The 22,877-nt window shown below is 40.2% G+C and overlaps 1 protein-coding gene across 1 annotated transcript in view; it reads right to left on the bottom strand.

The window, feature by feature from the left end:
* The window catches only part of cdhr2 (cadherin related family member 2), a 93,850-nt gene extending 82,040 nt beyond the window's left edge, over positions 1-11,810 (bottom strand). Inside the window, exons 1-5 of the mRNA XM_060837498.1 lie at positions 11,762-11,810; positions 7,064-7,203; positions 5,798-5,857; positions 2,612-2,692; positions 265-354 (exon numbers count right to left, since the gene is read on the bottom strand). Of these exons, the coding sequence (XP_060693481.1) occupies positions 265-354; positions 2,612-2,692; positions 5,798-5,857; positions 7,064-7,203; positions 11,762-11,798 (408 nt within the window). The 5' untranslated portion in view covers positions 11,799-11,810. The remainder of the gene's footprint in view (positions 1-264; positions 355-2,611; positions 2,693-5,797; positions 5,858-7,063; positions 7,204-11,761) is intronic.
* Between the last annotated feature and the right edge of the window lie 11,067 nt (positions 11,811-22,877).

The raw sequence follows: 22,877 nt of genomic DNA, 5'->3' as shown, positions 1-22,877 counted from the left end.
AATTGGATGGCCTCCTTTGCCTTTCAGCTTTTCTTTCTCTCATTCTGAAACAAAGATTGAACATTTATTTTAGTAGCTGAGGGCCCAGTTCTTCCCAAGTTAAAGTCTGATCATGTCTAACAGCGGTTCACTCATGCTGACTATCTTTCTGTGGTATTTTTAATAGGGCATCTTATCACAAACTCAAGATGTCTGAAACAATATATAATATAAATTTCATTAGATCTACTGGAATTGCTCATATTTCACAGAATTAATACTTACTTCCATAATCTGATACCGTACTGTTGCAGCAGCTCCTTGATCTTTATCCTCTGTTACAACAGTAAATAATACTGACCCTTCAGTTTCATTCTGTCCAGCAAGAAGATGCAGAATTACTTATTCCATGAAATGACAATTAAGAGACAGTCTAACACATTATAAATTTAGCTAGCTAGTCACACATTTCTATAAAGAATTGAATCAATTTTCAACCTTCTAATGTCTGACTTTATATCATTTTTATGATGACAAACGTAAATGCCACTGCATTGCATTCAAAGCTTGGTGAGCAGTTGGCTCAATGACTAAAACAACTCAGAAAGTGGGTGTTTTGTTGCAGGGAAGTCAACAACTACTAGGGATACCATTTTAGAGGAATTAGTGCCCCACTGTCTTAAACTGGACTCACAAGGCTAGTTACGCCTGCATGGCGTAAAATGTAACCAAGAATTACTGTCAGTATTACTTACAAGCAAACAAAACTGATGGACAAGAAAAGACAAATTGATCTATGAAGACAGCCTTAATCCAAGATTTATTTGCTCCATTCCCTTTCTCATCAAATGCAAATGTCACAGTCATATTTAATTTGTGGGATGGCACCTTTCCCCAAATACAATGAAAGTATCCCTGAAATCTGATTACAACCAAGCTCCATTATCAGTTCTGTCGAGCAGTTTGAGGCTGCCAATCACAAAATACCAATATAAATGGGATGAATGTTTTATTAGAGTTATCTCTGAAAATGAATATCGAGTTGGTGAGAAATAATTTGCTGTAGCAATACTTGATTGGGTAGTGTTGGTGGCCAAAACTTCACTTACTATTATAGTACATGAAGACTACATAAAGCAGAGTTGACAAAGCATTTTGGCTTTTCTTATTTTTGCGTTTGAAGAACTTTAAGTTTGAGATTCTATAACCAAGTGAAGAGAATTTAGCTTTGCTCAATATTTAACTTTAACAAACTTACACCACAGTTTATAGACTGACAAAATTTGACAAAATTAGTGACCTAATATTAGGAAGAAGAATACAGCTGTATTCCAACGTTCAATTTAGATCATGGCTGACCTGCAGCTCAACTGAATTTTCCTGGCTTTGCTCCACATCCCTTAGCATCCTTGACTAAGACAAATTTAATGATCTCCTCAATGCTCCAATATCAAAAGTTGAAAATAAATTTTGTGTCAATTCAGCAAGTCAATTATAGTAAAAGATGTTCCATGGACAGGTGTAAACTCACATTCAGGTTTGTGAGAAATGATGATTCGCCCATGAATGGCACTTGTCCACTCATGACAATTAAATGAGTAAATCCTGAAAATGAAATAGTTTGTTTAAGCATGATCTTCTCCTCCTACAGTAGTCAAACCTGTGGTTTCTTAAAGTAGGATTTGAATGAACAAACTAAATAAAATATCTGCAATACAAAACTTCAAAAGTATAAAATCACATTTGTAAATTATAAAAATAAAGAGATAAAGTTCAGAATAACAGTTTTTCCATGATATTATGGTAAAGGAAGAAAAAGGAATTTTAAAAAACTCCCCTCCACCACTCTAGGAAACCCAGGCCAGACCCACCACAGTGCCAAAGAAATTGCTGCGTGGAGTCAGCGACTGACTGAAGCCACTAGATTGATGCTGGTGAACTTACGTCATTTCATGGCTACTTTACTTATACTGAAGTATTCGTATTTATTTAATTTCACTTATTTGGGCTGGATTGAAACCAATTTTCAATGGTAATAGAACCATTCTGTTACTGGCTACTTCATCACACAGTACTTCAAATAGAGTCATAGAGATTTACAGCACAGAAACAGACCTTTCAGTCCAATTCATCCTTGCCTAATCTAGTCCCATTTGCCAACACTTGGATCATGTCCCTCTAAACTCTTCCATTTCATGTACCTTTCTAGATGTCTTATAAATGTTGTAATTTTACCATCCTCTACCACTTCCTCTGCCAGCTCATGCCATACAGGCACTATCTTCTGTGTGAAAAAGTTGCCCTTAGGTGCTTTTTAAATTTTTCCCTTCTCATCCTCCAACCCAGGGAAAATATTTTGTCTCTTTACCCTATCCATGTCCCTCATGATTTTGTAAACATCTATAAGGTCATACCTCAGCCTCTGACATTCCAGGGAAAAGAGTCGCAGCCTGTTCAGCCTCTCCCTATTGTTCAAAACCTCCAGCTCTGGCAACATACTTGTAAATCTTTTCTGAACCCTTTCAAGTTTCACAACATCCTTCCAGTAGGAGGGATATCAGAATTACACACAATATTCCAAAAGTGGCCTAACTAATGTCCTGTTGCATGATAAAAACTGAAAATGACTCACCTCATAAACAGATACTTGATATGGAACATTTAGAAATATGGGTGCATTATCATTGGCATCTTCAAGCACAATTGTTTGTGTCTGGAGATCAAACCAAGAAATAATTTTTTAAATGACAAAATAGATTATAAAACTTCACATTCACTTCACATTGAGAGTGAGAAATTAAACATAACTGAGGCATTGACAGAGACTTTCAGTAAATGTGTTACATTTGGCTTCAAAATAAAAAACGCATAATACATCCAAGAACAGTAAAAAAGCAGAAACCAAAGAACACAAGGAACTTAAAATAATCATAACCATTTACAAAAACTAACAAGATTAAAAACTGATTAAAGCCTTTCCTGGATGTGTTGACCTACATCATAATGGCTAAGTGAGAGTGAATATATTATTTGTAATCTCCCAAAAATCCCTAGAGTTAGTAAAGTCCCAGCGGACTGGAAAACTGCAAAGGTACTATAGTAGAAAACCCGGAATTGGAATACACAGCAAGCCAGGCAGCATCAATAGGTGGAGAAGTCAACATTTCAGGTCAAGACCCTTCCTCAGAATTGGAGAGCGGGAAGGGAGCTCAGTAATAAAAAGGGAGAGGTAGGGCTGGGAGAAACACAAAGATACTATCACTGATTCAAGAAAGGAGAGAGATGAAAACAGAAAACTACAGGCCCATTAGTCTAATATTTGCTATTCAGAAATTGCCAGAATATATTATTAAGTAGATAATAGAAGGACCTTTAAAGAATCATAAATCACCCAGACATGGTCAACATGGTTTTGTGAAAGAAAATCATGTTTAGCAAATGTAACATTAATATTAATGTTCTTTGAAATATAACTATTAGGATAACTAAAAGGGCAACAGGAGATTATCTGAATTTCCAGAAGGCAGCACTAAGGCTTTATAGAAGGTTACTGCACAAGATAAGACTTAATATTATTGTGGATCACATTCCCATGTGTACAAAATGACTATCTAATAGGAAAAAGAGAACTGGGATAATTGGATTATTTTCAGGTGACAAACTTTAAAGAGTGACATGCCAAAGAGATAAGTAACTATTGCAAAGGTATAATGAATTGGATGAAGGGACTATATTGGAACCAAATTTTGTGAAGGCGCAAAGTTAGGTGAGAAAGTGCATTGTTCATAGAATACAAAGAGTCTGCAAAGGGATATAGATAGATCAAATGTGTGGATAAAATTTGGTGTGTGTTGTACAATGTGGAAAAAACTAAGGTTGTCCACTATGAGAGTGAAATAGAAAAGTGGAATTGTATTTTATTGGAGAGATACAGTAGAATGCTTCAGTACAGAGGGATCTGGCTGCCCTTATATATGAATACCAGAAAGATATCATGTAGGTATAATAAATCATTGCAAACAGAATGACAGGAATGTGATATGAAAGTCGGATCTTTTTCTATAACTGTGCTGTACATTGGTCTCTTTACTTACAGAGAATGAAGGGTTTGTCTTAAGAGTAATAGAGCTATACAACATGGAAAACAGACACTTTGATCCAAATTGTCCATGTTGACCAAGTTTCCCAAACTAAACTAGTCTCACTTGCCTGTGTTTGGCCCACATCCCTCAAAACCTTTCCATTTAATATACCTATCCAACATCTTTAAATGTTGTAACTGTATCTGCATCCATCACTTCCTCTGGCAGTTTATTGACGTACAACCATCCTCTGTGTGAAAACGTTGCTGCTCTGGTCACTTTTAAATCTTTCTCCTCTCACTTTAAAAATATACCCCTGGTTTTGAAATCCCCCACCCTAGGGAAAAGACTTTTGCAATTCATCTTACCTATGACCCTCATGATTTATAAACCTCTATAAGGATTATCCATTGACAGAACAGTGAGTTGTTCTTACTGAAATGTGAAAGATTTTGATGTACCTGACAAATTCAATCAGAGGGTCCCAACAATGGGCCACATGTATCCTGGTCATTTGGAATCACAAGTTCAGAGAGTGTAATGGTCACTGTTGAGGAGAAGCTTGAACACAGGCAGCAGCAGGGTGAAGTCTGCTTCTTCACTGCCATTATTAGACTGATGAATGGACTCTCTAACTTCACATAATGGTGATCTTGTTAATGTTGATCTTGCCTCGCACACATCCTGTGTGGAGTAACCTGTATGTCTTACTCTGTCAAAGCTTTTTTCACCTGATAATCTGCATGTCCTTGCTTACTGTGATCTGCCTGTACTGCTCACAAACAAAGCTTTTCACTGTACTTAGGTTCGCATAACAATAAATCAAATCAAATCAGATTCTGAGTTTTCCTTTGTCCTAAGCAGTTTGTCAATGGGACAACTTTTCACAGCTCTGATTGATTGTTCTTTCACTGTCTTGATTGGCTGTTCCATGCAGCATTCCAATTGGCTAATCAAGGACTTCCTTGGATGCACTCAGTATGGAGTAGGCATTTTGAATGTGGTATAACAAATGATGTGACAGTCCTGATATCTAGGCTGAGGCTCTATTATACATTTATGCATGGTTCAACATCTCTGAAGAGCATCAGAGTCTTCAAACTTATTCTGGACAAAAAGACCTGCTCTTGCCCATCAACTCCCTCCCCATTCTCCCCCAAACTCCAGCTTTCCTCTTGCCACCATCTCCACCCACCAACTGTTCACTTAACAATTTCTTTCCTCCCCCCACCCCTTCATTCACTCTAATTACTAACATTCAAATGGGGTCATAGTGGGAAAAGTTTGGGATGCAACGGAATAGATGATAAAAGAACAATCCCCCTTAAGAGTTAATCTAGAATTAAGGGAAAATTTTCAAAACTCAGGGATTGCCTACTTCAGACAGCGTTAAGGAAGAATTTCTTCTTGAAGAGCGATGTTAGCCTTTGGAATTCTCACCCATCGAAAACATTGGGTATGAGGTCATTGAATATAGTCAGGACTGAATTATGCAGATTTTTGATCACCAAGAGAGTCAAGTGTGTAGGACCATGCAGGAAAATGAAGTTATGGCCACAGTAAGTTAGACATAACCTTATTAAATGATGGAGCAGTCTCAGTGGGTTGAATAGCCTATTCCTGCTCATATTTCAGATGATCATATTTATAACATTATTCCTTTTAACCTATTTTCTCAGTTCAATTTTTCAACATATTTAATCACTTTTTCCTGAAATAACTATAACAAAACTCACCAAGGTTTTCTCTCCGTCTTTGTTACGAGCAGAAACGGTAACACGCAAAGTAGCTGTAACCTAGTATTAGATATTGAAGATGACAAATTAACTCGAGCACAAACTTCCAACAATATTGATGCATAAAATTAAAATGACAAAACCTCTCAAAAATATTGTATGTGGATGGGTAGGAACTTCTGAAATAAACACAAGGTCTATCATTTTTATAAACATAGGACCTAATGCCTGTTCCAAGCATGAATGAAGGAACACATATTATTCATCCTTATCCAATATTGTGGGGAGGACTCTTCAGACCCATGTCGCCACCAGAAATAGTGTTCATTGCTCTAACTGCACAAAGCAGAGAAAAGCATTACTGCCACTACCCTTGGAAAAAGATAAATGGGGTATGGATTACTGAAGCCACTAAGCTGAATAGGATAATTGGTGAGGTGTGGGTGGACCATGAAGCAAGAGCAACTAGTGTAGCTGACAGGTGCAGATCCTGGAGGGTTCCACCAACAACCTCTCTGAACCAACAAGAAGCTTACCAGTATTATCAGGAAGTCTCCTCATGCGATGGAAGATGAGAACTACTAGCAATAATGGGAAGATGCTTTTTTTGACCATGTAAGTGGCCTAATTAACCTCTAAGGTAGGAAGACCATCTACGGCATTTCCCAGCACTAGCAAAATACCATAGCAGTGGGAAGGTAACACTGCTTCTGGTTAGACCCCATAGCCCCTCCTGATTCTTTTGCTCCAAACTATCAACAACCTCTTATCCTGATCTTTCTGGCCACTGAGTAATTACAACTCAGCCTATTCTTGTCCTCCATGATAATTGTTAGAAGCAAAGGCTAGACTGTTAGGAATGCCAGGTAAATGTTCCACTCATTGTTTCAGAGGCATTTGGATCAATGATCATTTTTTATCATCATCCCAACTGAGTTTAGCTCACTCAACCACTAACTACAGATGACCATGTGGCTCCTGTGAGAATTGTTCACCTTCTAACCCACACATACACCCCTGCAGACTCTACATTATTATTCAATTTTTTTTTAAGTTCTACACCCTGTTAACATAATATCCTTTACATCAGTACCCTGTCCTTGCATGAGAGGATTGACCAACAAATGACAAGCATATAAATAACCTTAAGCATCCCAGAACCCATTGAAATGGTTTTTAAGGTGATTCAAAACAGTGAAACATTGTTCGGATTTGGAACCAGCATTCTTGTGATTTACAACTTAAATTGCATTCTTACGAAATTACCTCTCGGTCCAAGTCACGTGCAATTGTGACAATGCCAGTGTTTTCATCTAATTTGAAGAATGCTGAATCCTTTCCAGACATAGAATAGGTAATTGGGTTATTACTGGTGTCAGATGCAATAATCTTATATGCTACTGCACCTGGAAAAAAAAATGAAATTAATCATTAATCATTGCTTCCTTTATTCAGGTTTGGAAAATATTCTTACATTAATCACAATGTTGTGTTTCTCAGTCTCAGTGAAAACAAGATAGTGATAGAAATGTAAAGACATAAAAAAGGCTATAGACATAGGAATAGAGGAGTAGATTTCTTTTTTTGGGGTGGGGGGGGAGAATGTTCACTTCAGAAACTGGATAATAGCTGAATCCTGATGTAAGCCCTTTCCATTTTGACCTTCTCGCAACTTAGCCACCCTAAGAAAATTATACTAAAGTGAGGGGTTCAAACCTCATGGAGGACTTAGAGGAGCATAGGGGAAAGATCCATTCCAAATGCAGCAGAAAATCAATTTCTTTGTGTTCAAATTTATAAAGGAAAAATGAGCTTGAGTGCAGAGCAGAAAGTGCACTGTGATGGAGTGGGATCACTACAAATTTGGTGACCAAGTGAATTCAGTAAAAAAGGGATGGACGTGGTTTCTTTTTTTATATGTTTTTATCTTTGTTAGCCCCAGCAAATCGCACAGTTGACGAGCAGCACATGAGGACTATGTATTTTTTCAAATCAAGCACTGATATCACAAGAGTACAGTAAATTTATCAATCTCTAATCTTCAGTTTTTAATCAATATTGTAAAAGTTACCTTAAGTTATGGCACAGCAGCTTGGTCAGTCAGCATACTCATCATTTGGAATATGAGGAAATGTGAACATTTCATGTGACATTGGTGAACACATGCAGAAAATGTTACACTGCATGTATATGATGCCCAGATGCAAAAAATAAGATTGCAGAGTTACTGGCTTAGGTTGCCAAGTGGAATTAGGTTCAAAATGACGATGAAAAGGACCATAGAGAAAGACTAATTAACTAGTCGAGAGCCAACCTCCATGGGTCAGGAAGAGTTGGCTGGGAAAACTATAGCTGAACAATGGGCTACTTTCAAAATGAATATAATTTGGACAAGTGAAAATATATTCCATCAAAAGATAAAGGTGAGGCAAAAAAAGCCTAGAATTCCCTGGATGGGAAGGGCTACTGAAGCAGGAAAACACCACCTCAAAATGTTGAGCTGACGAAGCCACCTCAAGACAGCACTTTGTAAATAAATCAGTCTGAGATGAGAAATTGATACAACTAAGCTTGATCACTGTTCCCAAAGTGGTCCCAATTAAGATAAAACTCGAGATAAATGACCACACCCTGGGCCTGAAGGTAGACACTGCTGTGTCTACTGTTGGGGAGCAAAACTTTAGTAAATGCCGATGGGTACTTTGCCTTTAAACCTACAAGACACCAAGACTAGATTGGGCACATGCAGGAGAGAGTCCTTATGTGTAATTGGGATCACTGCAACCTCAGTTACGCAGGGGCAACAGACAGTCTGATTCCCTTTAATGGAGGTTCAAGGGTCAGCTCCCAACCTTTTGAAAAGGGACTGCTTACAGAAAATTAGTCTGGATTGGCAACAGATCTCTAAAATGGATACTTGGATCTGTAACAGCCCTGGCAGGTTCCACATGCTGGTAGTTCAGAGGTTCTATTAGAGTGACCTGGGAAATCAAACTGGCATTGGATTTAGGATTTATGCATCAACAGAAACATGTAAGGATGGTTTTAGAAAAAGTACAGCCATTTCACAAAAAATAGACTGAAAGAGAAATGGAGAAGAACAGTGAAAGGCAATAAACATCAGAAGCAAATTGATAATAGCTCCCATATTTTCTCCCAACATTTTCTACAGTGAACCTTTCTCCCGCTAGTCCCCATGATGCATAGAGCCTTTTAACAATGTGCTCTAACTAGGGATCCTTGGGACTAAGAAGAAAATGTAAGGAATTTACTTAATATTATAATTTTGTTTATCTTGATATTTTTCTTGTTTTGCCAATGTGGACAATTGCATCAGCAAGTTAATTTTTTTTAATGTTCTCTTATGCAGCTCCTGTAAGCCTGGCTGAATGGCACACGTCAGTGCTCTGGCAAACAACAAACATTTTCAGCAACCCTAATCACTTCCGTGATCTTCCTCATAACTTGGGCAGAGAAGGAAAGGTCTTCCAAGTAGAGAACTCTCTGCAGTTGACAGAAATCATGATGGGAACTTCATTTCTCTACATTGCTGAAGCCATATCTGCAGTTAGTGACTATCAGCAAAATATTTATCTGAAAGAAAAGTCAACAATAAAAACTGTTGGGGAAAATCTTAACCCCCTAAGTAGATATAGCTAATAAATATCAACACATAAAATTATGAGTCAGTAGATATCACAATGGGAAAAAAAAGGCCTCCTGCAGATTGTGTGACTAATGGGTTCAAGATATAAAGATGTATTGTTCTCCTACTGATGGGCTGAAGATGGAGTAAGAATTGTACTTTTGTGTAAATCCATTGTTAAGCTTCTCCCTTTTTGTCCCAGAAAACTCATTATCAATGCATGGCAAACTTGGAACTCTACTCTGTGACTAATAGACACACTGCTCCGACAAAAGAGGCATATTCAGACAGGGTGCAGTTTCTAAAAGGCTGTAGTCAGTCAAAGGGCTTCACACAAGCCCCTTCAAATCCTGATGGTATACAGAGGAGCAACTAGCTTGGGATGGTGTGGATTGTCAGCTCAGTGGCTCCCGGATTTTCAGTATTGTTTGTCAAAATCAGAGTTAATAGAAAGAGATTCTTTGAGCACCAAAAGCAGGAAAGCCCATTGGAGATTTGCTCAGGCTGTTTCAAAGAAGATGGTAGAACCAGAAACACTCATCTTCTCCAATATAGTGCTGGATGAGATTCAGTAATCTCCGAAGGAGAGATTAGTTAGGTCAAGGTGTTTTCATCAATGCATATGCTCTCCATTCACAAGATGGCATTGAATGCCTCACATCATTTCACACTCTGATTGTTTCCATATTGTGGAAGCAGGAAATCTATTTTGCAAAGAGTAACCTCCTTATATCATCCAGAGCTATCTTTATTTAAACCCCTTCTGGCAACTCAAGATCTTCTGCAAATCTTCACAAACATTCATTTCAAGCAACATTGCACTTCCATCTCCTGTATCATACTATGGCAAGTATGATGTGTTTTTCGCTGGCAAGGTAAATATATTGCGTCAACGAGACTGCCTTTGAGAAGCTGTTGGTGAACCACCTTCTTCAACCACTGAACCATGTGGTGATAGTATGCACACTATACTGTAGGATTGGTGTCCCATGATTTTCATTTAGATTAGATTCCCTACAGTGTGGAAACAGGCCCTTCAGCCCAACAAGTCCACACTGACATTCCAGAGAGTGACCCAACCAGTCCCACTTCCCTCTGACTAATGCACCTATCACTATGGGCAATTTAACATGGCCAATTACCTGACTTGCACATCTTTGGATTGTGGGAGCAAACCAGAGCATCTGGAGGAAACTCACGCAGACACAGGGAGAATGTGCAAATTCCACACAGGCAGTCCCCAAGGCTGGAATCGAACCTGGGACCCTGGTGGTGTGAGACAGCAGTGCTAACCACTGAGCCACCGTGCCGCCAAAGTTATGATGAAGTCAGGATGCTGTAGGTCTTTCAGTGGAATGTGCAGGTTAGGTGAATTGGCCATGCTAAATTGCCTGTAGTGTTAGGTAAATGGTAAATGTAGGGGTATGGGTGGGTTGCGCTTCGGCGGGTCGGTGTGGACTTGTTGCATCGAAGGGCCTGTTTCCACACTGTAAGTAATCTAATCTAAAAGCTGTGAGGAAGAGGGGAATAGAGAATGTAAGAAAAATAGAGAACAGACATAAGGCAGTAATTTTCAGAAGTTTTTGAAACAAAAACGGAAATTACTGAAGAACTCAGCATCTGAACAATCTGATGAAGACTTCTGGACTCAAAACCTTAACTTTGTTTTCTTCACAGATGCTGCCGGGCCTGCTGAGTTTCTCTAGCAATTTGTGATTTTGTTTCAGATCTTCAGCATTCACAGTTCTTTGTTTTGTTTCTGAAGTTAATGAATTCCAATATTGAGGGCTTATGTGGAAAATAAGTTGTTCCTTGAACTTGCATGGTGCGTCATTGGAACATTGCAGTAAGTCCAGGACAGAAATGTTTGCATGTTTCCTGTTATATTGTATCCTTCTGTCTTGTTGTGATTTCCTCTTTTATTCCATGAACTCCAGCTTGGTTCACAAGTCTCAGCAACTCTCTCTCTGATACCTCACCTGCTCTGGTACCTCATACATTCCTTTATCTTGAAACCAATAGTCAGACAGACCACAGGGGACTCTTCTTTTTGCAACGATTCATTTACCTATTGACATCATTTTATTTCACATGTTGGCATTTACGAGTTATAACTACATAGATATTAATATTTCACAAACAGTTTCCTTGTCAACTTTTCTGATAATATAACTTGAGCAATGAAACAAAATTAACTTTATACTCTAATTCTGGTCATCTACAGAATTCTCAACTCTGAAAGCCTTCCCTCTTCTTGCTATTGTTCTGAAATAAAACTGATTTCTATTCATATAAATAATATGTAATGGTGAACTTACCTATTGGTGTGTCTTCAGGAATATATATAACAGACATATTGGTGGGAAATGATGGTGCGGATTGGGCTGAAATTAATTTTTTAAAAACACAATTAACATTACTTCATGATATCTTTGCAGTATGTCAAAAAATGTCAAGGTATTTAACTAGTTTTCACTTAGTGATAAAAATTAGCCTGAATTTAAATTTTAATAATGACTTCAGAGAACACAGCGATTGGAAGTTCATGAATGACCACTTCCAGGTTAAAATCAAATGGCTGCAACAACTGACAAACCTAAATGCATGGTCGAAGGGACCACATGCTATGGGTCCTCCACCATTATCTGGAGCAGACAAGAGTTTTGCAAATAATTTTGTATGGCCCATGAGGCAACTTGACAATCTCAGCATGGAGCTCAGTCAGCTGGGAGATCAGCCAAGTCAAGGACTGGAGCAGAAATACAATTAGAATTGAGGGGCGAGAGCAGCCAGCAACAGCTTGTAAATTTTACACAGAGCCGAGAGAAACATTCCTGCTCTTCTTAGCTCCACATTCAAGTAATATTTTAAACATTTGTTTAGTGCTTACCCCTTTAATGCTTTAGAAACTGATCTGTCAAATCTGAAATTAGCTTTGAAGAGTATTTTGTCCAATAAAGCAACAAACATAGGTTCTGTCATTGTGCATTTAAAATAAGCCAGCACTGTTTTACAAATGGCCAGTCTGCATGCCTGAAAGCAGTATGTCAAATATGACTGCAATCATATTTATAAAGTAAGTCATGCGCAAGACCCCAGCATGTGATATTGGCCTCGTGTTGGTCTGAAAAGCATTCACTGAGCATTAAATTCTAGACAACTTCCATTGCAACTTTTTATTTATATTATTTCCAAAAACAGTAAGGGATAAGTTGCTGTCAATGTCCGGCAATATGTCACCATTAAATTGTTCCACTGTAAATTTTCTATAAATGATCAATTCAAATTTCAGATCATACCTTTCATAATTAAGAAAAGTCCTAAAAGAAGAATGTATATTATGTTACGTGATGACATCTTCTGCAAAACAAGATAAATATTACATTAATTTTTTTCATTTAATGCCCTGCAACTCTAAAAATAGTACAACCAAATACAAAATTTAAAATTTCTTTTTTAAATAAGGGCTATTTGAACAGTCTGATGACGTATTTCACTTTTTAAAAAAATTACTTTTTCATCATGGAACCACAATGCTTATCCATTTAAGATGACCTCCCACATCAACAGTGAACCTTTTGAAATAACACTTCTGGAATATCCACGACCTATATGTAACCATTCAATACAAGTAAGATTACTCATTGCCAAGGTATGTCCATTGACTATACTTGAAGTCAGGCTTGAAGAACTCCATCGAGACATTACAAGACAATTACTTGGCTTTGGGAATATATCACAACAGATAAAACTGCATTTACACTTGCAATAAATGTTCTCTTGGTCAACAGAAACTTTATTATGAGAAATAGAAATTTTGTTGAACTTAACGGTTCTTATTCAACAATTCTGGAACACATGTTAAATACGTATCGAAACTTTAATGTTAAAACAATAAGCTTATAAAATTTTATCTGCTGGAGCAACTTTCTCAGTGGTAAGAACTGTTTCCAAAAAATAGCTGAGCATTTTATTGTTTGGAAATTGACTTGTGCAAATATATATCTGTAGGGCAGAGATGTTACAAAAGTATGTCATACAGTCATAGACAGATACAGAATGGAAACAGACACTTCGGTCCAACTTGTCCATCCCAGCCAGATACCCCAACCCAATTTAGTCCCACCTGCCAGCACCTGGCCCATATCCCTCCAAACCCTTCCTATTCATATACCCATCCAGATGCCTTTCAAATGTTGCAATTGTACTAGCCTCCACCACTTCCTCTGGCAGCTCATTCCATATACGTACAACCCTCTGCGTGAAAAAGTTGCCCTTTAGGTCTCTTTTATTTCTTTCCCCTCTCACCCTAAACCAATGCCCTCTAGTTCTGGATTCCCCCACCCCAGGAAAAAGACTTTGTCTATTTATCCTATCCATGCCCCTCATGATTTTACAAACCTCTATAAGGTCACCCCTCAGCCTTCAACGGTCCAGGGAAAACAGCCCCAGCCTGTTCAACCTTTCCCTATAGAACAAACCCTCCAACCCTGGCAGCATTCTTGGAAATCATTTCTGAACCCATTCAAGTTTCACAACTTCTTTCCAATAGGAAGGAGATCAGAATTGCACACAATATTCCAACAGTGGCCTAAACAATGTCCTGTACAGCCGCAACATGATCTCTCAACTCCTGTACTCAATACTCTGACCAATACCAAACCCCTTCTTCACTATCCTATCTACCTGCGACTCCATTTTCAAGGAGCTATGAACCTGCACTCCAAGTTCTCTTTGTTCAGCAACACTCCCTAGGATCCTTACCATTAAGTGTATAAGTCCTGCTAAGATTTGATTTTCCAAAATACAACACCTCACTTATATCTAAATTAAACTCCATCTGCCACTCCTCAGCCCATTGGCCCATCCGATCAAGATCCTGTTGTAATCTGAGGTAACCTTCTTCGCTGTCCACTACACCTCCAATTTTGGTGTCATCTTCAAACTTACTAATTATACCTCTTATGCTTCCATCCAAAACATTTATATAAATTATGAAAAGTAGTGGACCAAGCACCGATCATTGTGGTACTCCACTGGTCACAGCCCTCCAGTCTGAAAAACAACCCTCCACCACCACCCCCCCGTCTTCTACCTTTGAGCCAGTTCTGTATCCAAATGGCTAGTCCTCCCTGTATTCCATGAGATCTAACCTTGCTAATCAGTCTCCCATGGGGAACCTTGTTGAATGCCTTACTGAAGTCCATATAGATCACATCTACTACTCTGCCCTCATCAATCCTCTTTGTTACTTCTTCAAAAAACGTAATCAAGTTTGTGAGACATGAGTTCCTATACACAAAGCCATGTTGACTATCCTTAACCAGTTCTTGCCTTTCCAAATACATGTACATCCTGTACCTCAGGATTCCCTCCAACAACTTGCCCACCACCAACGTCAGATTCATTGGTCTATAGTTCCCTAGCTTGTCCTTACCACCTTTCTTAAACAGTGCCACCATGTTAGCCAACCTCCAATCTTCCGGCACCTCACCCGAAACTCTCGATGATACAAGTAAGAGGCCCAGCATCACTTCCCTAGCTTCCCACAGAGTTCTAGGGTACGTCTGATCACGTCTTGGGGATTTGTTCACTTTTGTGCATTTCAAAAATCCAGCACTTTCTTCTCTGTAACATGGACATTTTTTTAAGATGCCACCATCTATTTCCTTACATTCTATACCTTCCATGTCCTTGAGTTATTAGCTGGATATTTCTGAAATCCTCATGGATAATACTCCGATCTCTTTAATCTTCTCAGCTCAAGTGAACATTTGGGGAAAAGAGGCCCTCATATAAATTGTAAATCTATTTCATTTAAGGCCAAGGGAGCACACAGAGTAAAAGTTGTGATCAGATCCACAGTCTGTCGTGAGCAGGGGCTACTACAGTGACTGAAGCTAATGAAGAGAATCAACAATGGATGGTGATCTTATGGCCAAGTAAATGGGGTGAAGGTCACCAGCGACAAGCCCCAATTTGAAGAGTTTGTGACGGTAACAAGGGCAACTATTGTCACCAATAATCCCTTTTCTAGGCCTTAGAGTACCAGATTAGCAAAACTAGAAGAAGGTGCTTAATTGAACAGTAAAGTGGCACAATTGGCCTGTGAACAGGAACATACAAACTGAAGTGAGCCATTTCATCCTACAAGCCTCTTCCATCATATTAGATGAGACATAGCCAATATATGGCCTAACTCCATATACACAATCAACAATTGACAATGGTTTCATGATCATCAGCAGGTCCTTTACTGTATTCAAATTTCACCATCTGCCATGACAAGTTTTGAACCCTGGTACCCAAACTATTAGCTGAGTTTCAGGACTAACAGTTTAGCGACAATACCACTAGACCATTGCCTCCTCCATGTAAGTACCCAATGCCCGATCACAGTTATGTAAAGCATTCAAACTTTGTGCTGGCTGTTATCACCACGACTCGAGTGCACAGCCCAACTTGAAACAAACTCCTGAGGCTGCACATTCTACAGGAGTCAAGCTGCATACAAGGCTAGCACAAGTCAACCTGCAGCCTTTAAAAGGAATCCTGATACCAGAAGTGGCACAAAAGTGCTTTTCACAAGGAACAAAATGTGCTAAAGGAGCAGCAGATGAGAAATCAGGGCTCCCATTTTCTTTGAGACAGTGTTGCCAACTTTAGAAAAAATAGGTGAAAAGAAATCATGTTTCTGAATGGGTTAAGAAGTTTCTCAAGGCATATATTACAAAGGGAATGGGGATAGTCATGGTGGTAGATTCAAGCAGTCTGGCCCAGTGGAGCCTGATATGTTGGCTTATAATGCAAGGCAGTCAAAAAGAATCACCAGCACCTAACAAGCAGATGGATGCCATGCCTAGCGAAGAGATAGCGTTGTGGTAAGACAGCACAAGCAGTGGAGAGCGAAAAGCAGAGCTGCCAAATAACAACATCCAGATTCCAGTTTAATTGTGGTTGCTTTTACCTCAGAATGTTGCCCAAGAGAATGCTGTATGCAGCAGAGTGACTAAAGTCAGATGATTATACAGCAACATTATTGTGAAGATACTTTCAATGGAACAAGAGCTTGATAAATCATTCACAGAATGGTGTCCATGAAACCTCCTCCTTTCCTCATCCTTGTAGAATCTCCGCATTTTTAGCTTTAGAAAGTGTGCTGTTTAATCCTACTTAGGTCCAAATTAAATGCAAATTTCCCACTTTGAAATCCATTTACCGCAGCTTTATTCATTCACTCAACCTTGTGGCAGTAGCTGGCAAGACCAGCATTGATTTTCCATTCACAATTGTCCTTGAGATGGTGCTAGAGAGCTATTTTATGAACAGCTAAATTCCTTGTGGAACTGGTTCCCCCACAGTGCTGATGGGGTTTCCATGATTTTGACCCAATAATTATGAAGAAAGTGATTTATTTAAAAATCAAGATACTGCGTGACTTGAAAAGAGACTTGTTGTTGGTAACATTCCCACATCTTGTTTTTGTAGATGATAGAAATCATGGATTTGGAAAGTGCTATCAAAGGAAGCTTGGTCAGCTTCTGCAGTGCAATGTGTCGTCAGTTATGTTACTTTCTATCCTCTAACTAAGTTGCTTATACATAGTTAAGGCTCAATCGACTTTCATAAAACAACACTGGTCCAGATAATAAAGTTTACCTAACCATTGTCCTTAATCGCTTTCTCCTGCCATTCAATTAAGTTCCTAACCAGGTCAATAATTTGAATCATAGAGTCATAGAAATGTATAGCATGGAAGCAAACCATTTAGTTCAACCCGTCCATGCTGATTGGTATGCTAAATGAATCTAGTCCCATTTGCCAGTATTTGTCCCATATCCTTCTAAACCCTCCATTTTCATAAACCCATCCAGATGCCTTTTAAATGGTGGCTAGAGGCGGAACGGCAGCTCAGTGTTTAGCACTGCTGCCTCATAGCCCCATGGACCCAGGTTTGATTCCAGCCTTGGGCAACTGACTGTGTGGAGTTTGCACATTCTTCCTGTGTCTGCGTGGGTTTCCTCCGGGTGCTCTGGTTTCCTCCCACAATCCAAAGATGTGCCAAATTAGGCAAATTGGCCATGCTAAATTGCCCATAGTGTTCATGAATGTATAGGTTAGGTGCATGAATCAGGAGTAATTGTAAGGAAATGAGTCTGGTGGGATACTCTTCAAAGGGCCTGTTTCCACACAGCAGGGATTCTAATTCTAAAAAATATTGTAATTGTACCAGCCTCCAACACTTCTTCTGGCAGCTCATTCCACACACGCACCACTCCTTGCATGAAAAAGTTGTCGCTTAGAAATCTTTCCTCTCTCACCCTAAACCTATGCCCTATAGTTCTGGACTCCCCCAGCCCAGGAAAAAGACCATGTCTATTTACCCTATTCATGCCCCTCACAATTTTATAAACCTCTAAAAGGTTAACCCCCCCAGCTCCGACAGCCCTAGCCTATTCAGCCTCTCCCTTTTGCACAAACCCTCCAACCTTAGCAACATTCTTTTAAGTCTTTTCTGAACTCTTTCAATTTTTACAATATTGCTTTCAATTTAACTGGCAGTTTCTGTAAAGGACTTTATAGAATGTCCCCTGGAAGTCTATATAAAGGACAACCATGGACATTTCCCTCTCCACTACTTTAATCATCTCTTCAAAAATTTCACTCAGGTATCTCAAACATATCTGACTTTTACAAATTCATTCTGTCTTTGTCTGATTAGTGTAATATTTTCATAACGCTTAGTCACTATATTTAATTCTAGATTATCATAAGACAATTTTTCTTAGTTGGTAATACAGAATGTGAGTATTGCTGAAAAAAAATTTATCAAAACTTTCTGTTTTACAAACACGAGTAACATTTGCACCACAAATGCCAGGCAATGACCATCTCTAATAAGAGGCAATCTAACAATGCCCGAAAAGCTCAGCAGGTCTTGCAGCATCTGTGAAAAGAAATGAGAGTTAACGTTTCTGGTTCAGTGACCATTCCTCAGAACCGGAACCGAATCGTTAACTTTAATTTCTCTTCACAGATACTGCTAGATCTGCTGAGCTTTTCCAGCAATTTCTGTTTTTGTTTCTGATTTACAACATCCACAGTTCTTTTGGGATTTAATCTAACAACATGGGTAAATTATTAGAAAGGATTCTGAGGGACAGGATTTATGATTACTTGGAAAACCATAGCTTGATTAGAGATAGTCAGCATGGCTTTGTGAGGGGCAAATCATGTCTCACAAAGCTTATTGAATTCTTTGAGGATATGACAAAACACACTGGTGAAGGTAGAGCAGTAAAAGTGGTGTACATGGATATTAGCAAGGTTTTTGATTAAGGTTCCCCATGGTAGGCTCATTCAGAAAGCAAGGAGGCATGGGATACAGGGAAATCTGGCCGTCTGGATACAGAATTGGCTGGCCCATAGAAGACAGAGGGTGGTGGTAGATGAAAAGTATTCAGCCTGGAGCTTGATGACCAGTGGTCCTCTGCAGGGATCTGTTCTGTGACATCTGCTCTTTATGACTTTTATAAATGACTTGGATGTAGAAGTGGAAGGCTGGGCTAGTAAGTTTGCCGATGACACCAAGATTGGTGGAGTGGGGGATAGTGTGGAGGGCTGTTTTAGGTTGTAATGGGACATTGACAGGATGCAGAACTCGGATGATAAGTGGCAAATGAGTTCAAACTGGAAAAGTGAGTTCAAACTTGGAAGGTCAAATTTGAATGCAGAATACAAGGTTAAAAGCAGGATTATTGACAGTGTGGAGGAACAGAGGGATCTTGGCATCCATGTCCATAGTCCCTCAAAGTTGCCTCCCAAGCTGATAGGGTTGACAAGAAGGCATATGGTGTGTTGCTTTCATTAGCAGGGATATTGAGTTTAAGAGCCACAGGATTATGCTGCAGCTCTATAGAGTCCTGGTTAGACCACACTGAGAATATTGTGTTCTGTTCTGGTCGCCTCATTATAGGAAGGATGTGGAAGCTTAAGAGAGGGTGCAGAGGAGATTTACCAGAATACTGCCTGGACTGGAGGGCACATCTTATAAAGAAAGGTTGGGGGAGCTAGAGTTTTCTCATTGGAGCGAAGAAGAATGGGCATTTACTTGATAGAGGTGCATAAGATGATGAGAGGCATAGATAGAGTGAATAGCCAGAGACTTTTCCGCAAGGCAGAAATGGCTATCATGAGTGAGCATAATTTTAAGGTGCTTGGAGGAAGGTTTAGGGGAGATGTCAGAGGTTGGATCAACAGGGATATATTTCCCTCCCCACACCTTTCTGCCTTCCGCAAAGACCGTTCCCTCCATGACTACCTGGCCAGGTCCACGCCCCACCCCACCCCCACCCTACCATCCACCCTCCCATCCTGGCACTTGCCCCTTCCACCGCAGGAACTGTAAAACCTGTGCCCACACTTCCTCCCTCACCTCTATCCAAGGCCCTAAAGGAGTCTTCCACATCCATCAAAGTTTTACCTGCACATCCACTAATATCATTTATTGTATCTGTTGCTACCAATGCGGTCTCCTCTACATTGGGGAGACTGGGCGCCTCCTAGCAGAGCGCTTTAGGGAACATCTCTGGGACACCCACACCAATCAACCACACCGCCCCCTGACCAACATTTCAACTCCCCCTCCCACTCTGCCAAGGACATGGAGGTCCTAGGCCTCCTTCACTGCCATTCCCTCACCACCAGACGCCTGGAGGAAGAATGCCTCATCTTCCGCCTCGGAACACTTCAACTCCAGGGCATCAATGTGGACTTCAACAGTTTCCTCATTTCCCCTTCTCCCACCTCACCCTAGTTCCAAACTTCCAGCTCAGCACTGTCCCCATGACTTGTCCGGACTTGTCCTACCTGACTATCTCCTTTTCCACCTATCCACTCCACCCTCTCCTCCCTGACCTATCACCTTCATCCCCTCCCCCACTCACCCATTGTACTCTATGCTACTTTCTCCCACCCCCACCCTCCTCTAGCTTATCTCTCCGCGCTTCGGGCTCACTGCCTTTATTCCTGATGAAGGGCTTTTTCCCAAAACGTCAATTTCACTGCACCTTGGATACTGCCTGAACTGCTGTGCTCTTCCAGCACCACTAATCCAGAGAGAGGTTGGTTCTTTACCCAGAGAATGGTGGGTGTGTGGAATGTACTGTCAGCAGTGGTGGTACAGTCAGATACATTAGGGACATTTAAGAAACTCTTTGATAAGCACATGGAACATAATACAATGAAGGGTATATAGGTTAGTCTGATTTTAGCGTAGTATGAAAGGTCAGCACAACATCGAAGACTGAAGGGCCTGTACTGTGTTGTACTGTTCTATGTTCTAACATCCCTTTACATTCAATAGTGCTATTATTAATGAAACCTGCACCATCAACATCCATTATCATTGACTAGAAACTCAACTTGACTCACCACAAAAACACAATGGCTATTTGAATAGGTTAGTGACCAGCAATATTGCAGAAACTAACTGATCTCCTGACTCCCCAAAGCCTGACCATCATCTAACAAGGCAAAAGTCAGGAAGGTAATGAAATTTTCCCCACTTTCCTGGATGGCTCCAGCTCCAGCTACACTCAAAAAGCTTGACACAGTGGGCACTTGATTGGCATGACATCCACAAGCATCCACCCCCTCCATCACTGAAGCTCAGTAGCAGCAGTGTGCACTACGCTGCAAGATGTACTGCAGAAATTCACCAAAAATCCCCAGACAGTACTTTCCAAATGCATGACTATTTCCATTGAGAAGGACAAGGGTAGCAGATACATGAGAACACCACTAACCTTATCAAGGGCAACGAGGGAAGGGCAATAAAACTGGCAAACCAGTGATGCCCACATCCCATAAGTGAATACAAAAGTCAGGACAATGCAGAAGAATACCAATTCAGTAGAAAAATCAACATTTATACCTTTCCTGTCCCTTGCACAATTTTTCTTACATTTATTTTGCAGACGGAAAGAATATATACACAGTATTATATCTGTTTAGAACATAGAAAAATACAGCGTAGAACAGGCCCTTTGGCCCTCGATGTTATGCCAACCTGTGAACTAATCTAAGCCCATCCCCCTACACTATTCCATCCTCATCCACATGCCTATCCAAGGATTGTTTAAATCTCCCTAATATGTCTGAGTTAACTACATTGGCAGGCAGGGCACTCCATGCCCTTACCACTCTCTAAGTAAAGAACCTGCCTCTGCTATCTGTCTTAAATCAATTAATTTGAAGCTATGCTCCCTCGTACAAGCTGACATCATCATCCTCGGAAAAAGTCTTTCACTGTCTACCCTATCTAATCCTCTGATCATCTTGTATGTCTCTATCAAATCCCCTCTTAGCAAATCTCTCAGTCTTTCCTTATAAGATGTCCCCAACAATGAGGCGACCAGAAATATACACAATATTCCAAGTGCTGCGCACTAGTGTTTATATAGATGCAGCATAATATTACGGCTCCGGAACTTAAGCCCTCTACCGATGAAACCTAACGCACCGTATGACTTATTAACAGCATTATCCACCTGGGTGTCAGCTTTCAGGGATCTAAGTACATGGACTCCAAGTGGGCGGCACAGTGGCACAGTTGTTAGCACTGCTGTCTCACAGCGCCTGAGACCCGGGTTCAATTCCCGACTCAGGCGACTGACTATGTGGAGTTTGCACGTTCTCTCTGTGTCTGCGTGGGTTTCCTCCAGGTGCTCCGGTTTCCTCCCACAGTCCAAAGATGTGCGGGTCAGGTGAATTGGCCATGCTAAATTGCCCGTAGTGTTAGGTAAGGGGTAAATGTAGGGGTATGGGTGGGTTGCGCTTCGGCGGGTTGGTGTGGACTTGTTGGGCCGAAGGGCCTGTTTCCACACTGTAAGTAATCTAATCCCTCTGCACATCCACACTACCAAGAATCTTTCAACTGACCCAGTACTCTGCCTTCCTGTTTTTCCTCCCAAAGTGAATCACCTCACATTTAGCTGCATTGAACTCCATTTGCCACCTCTCAGCCCAATTCTGCAGTTTATCCAAGTCCCCCTCCAACTTGTAACATTCTTCCGCATTGTCCACCACTCCACCAACTTTAGTGTCAGCTGCAAACTTACGAACCCATCCACCTATGCCTGCATCCACATCAATATAAAAATGACAAACAGCATTGGTCCCAAAACAGATCCTTGTGGCACACCACTAGCAACCAGACTCCAGGCTGAATATTTTCCATCAACCACCACTCGCTGCCATCTTTCAGAAAGCCAGTTTCTAATCCAAACTGCTAATTCACATTCAATCCCATCCCTCTGCATTTTCTCCAACAGCCTACCATGTGGAACCTTATCAAAGGCTTTACTGAAGTCCATGTATACCATGTCAACTGCCCTATTCTCATCTACATGCTTGGTCACCTTCTCAAAAACT

This window comes from Hemiscyllium ocellatum, chromosome 16, assembly GCF_020745735.1.
Source record: "Hemiscyllium ocellatum isolate sHemOce1 chromosome 16, sHemOce1.pat.X.cur, whole genome shotgun sequence".
In the NCBI taxonomy this organism is placed as follows: Eukaryota; Metazoa; Chordata; class Chondrichthyes; order Orectolobiformes; family Hemiscylliidae; genus Hemiscyllium; species Hemiscyllium ocellatum.
The sequence above is the reverse complement of the archived record's forward strand: the minus strand, read 5'-3'. Positions and strand labels throughout refer to the sequence as shown.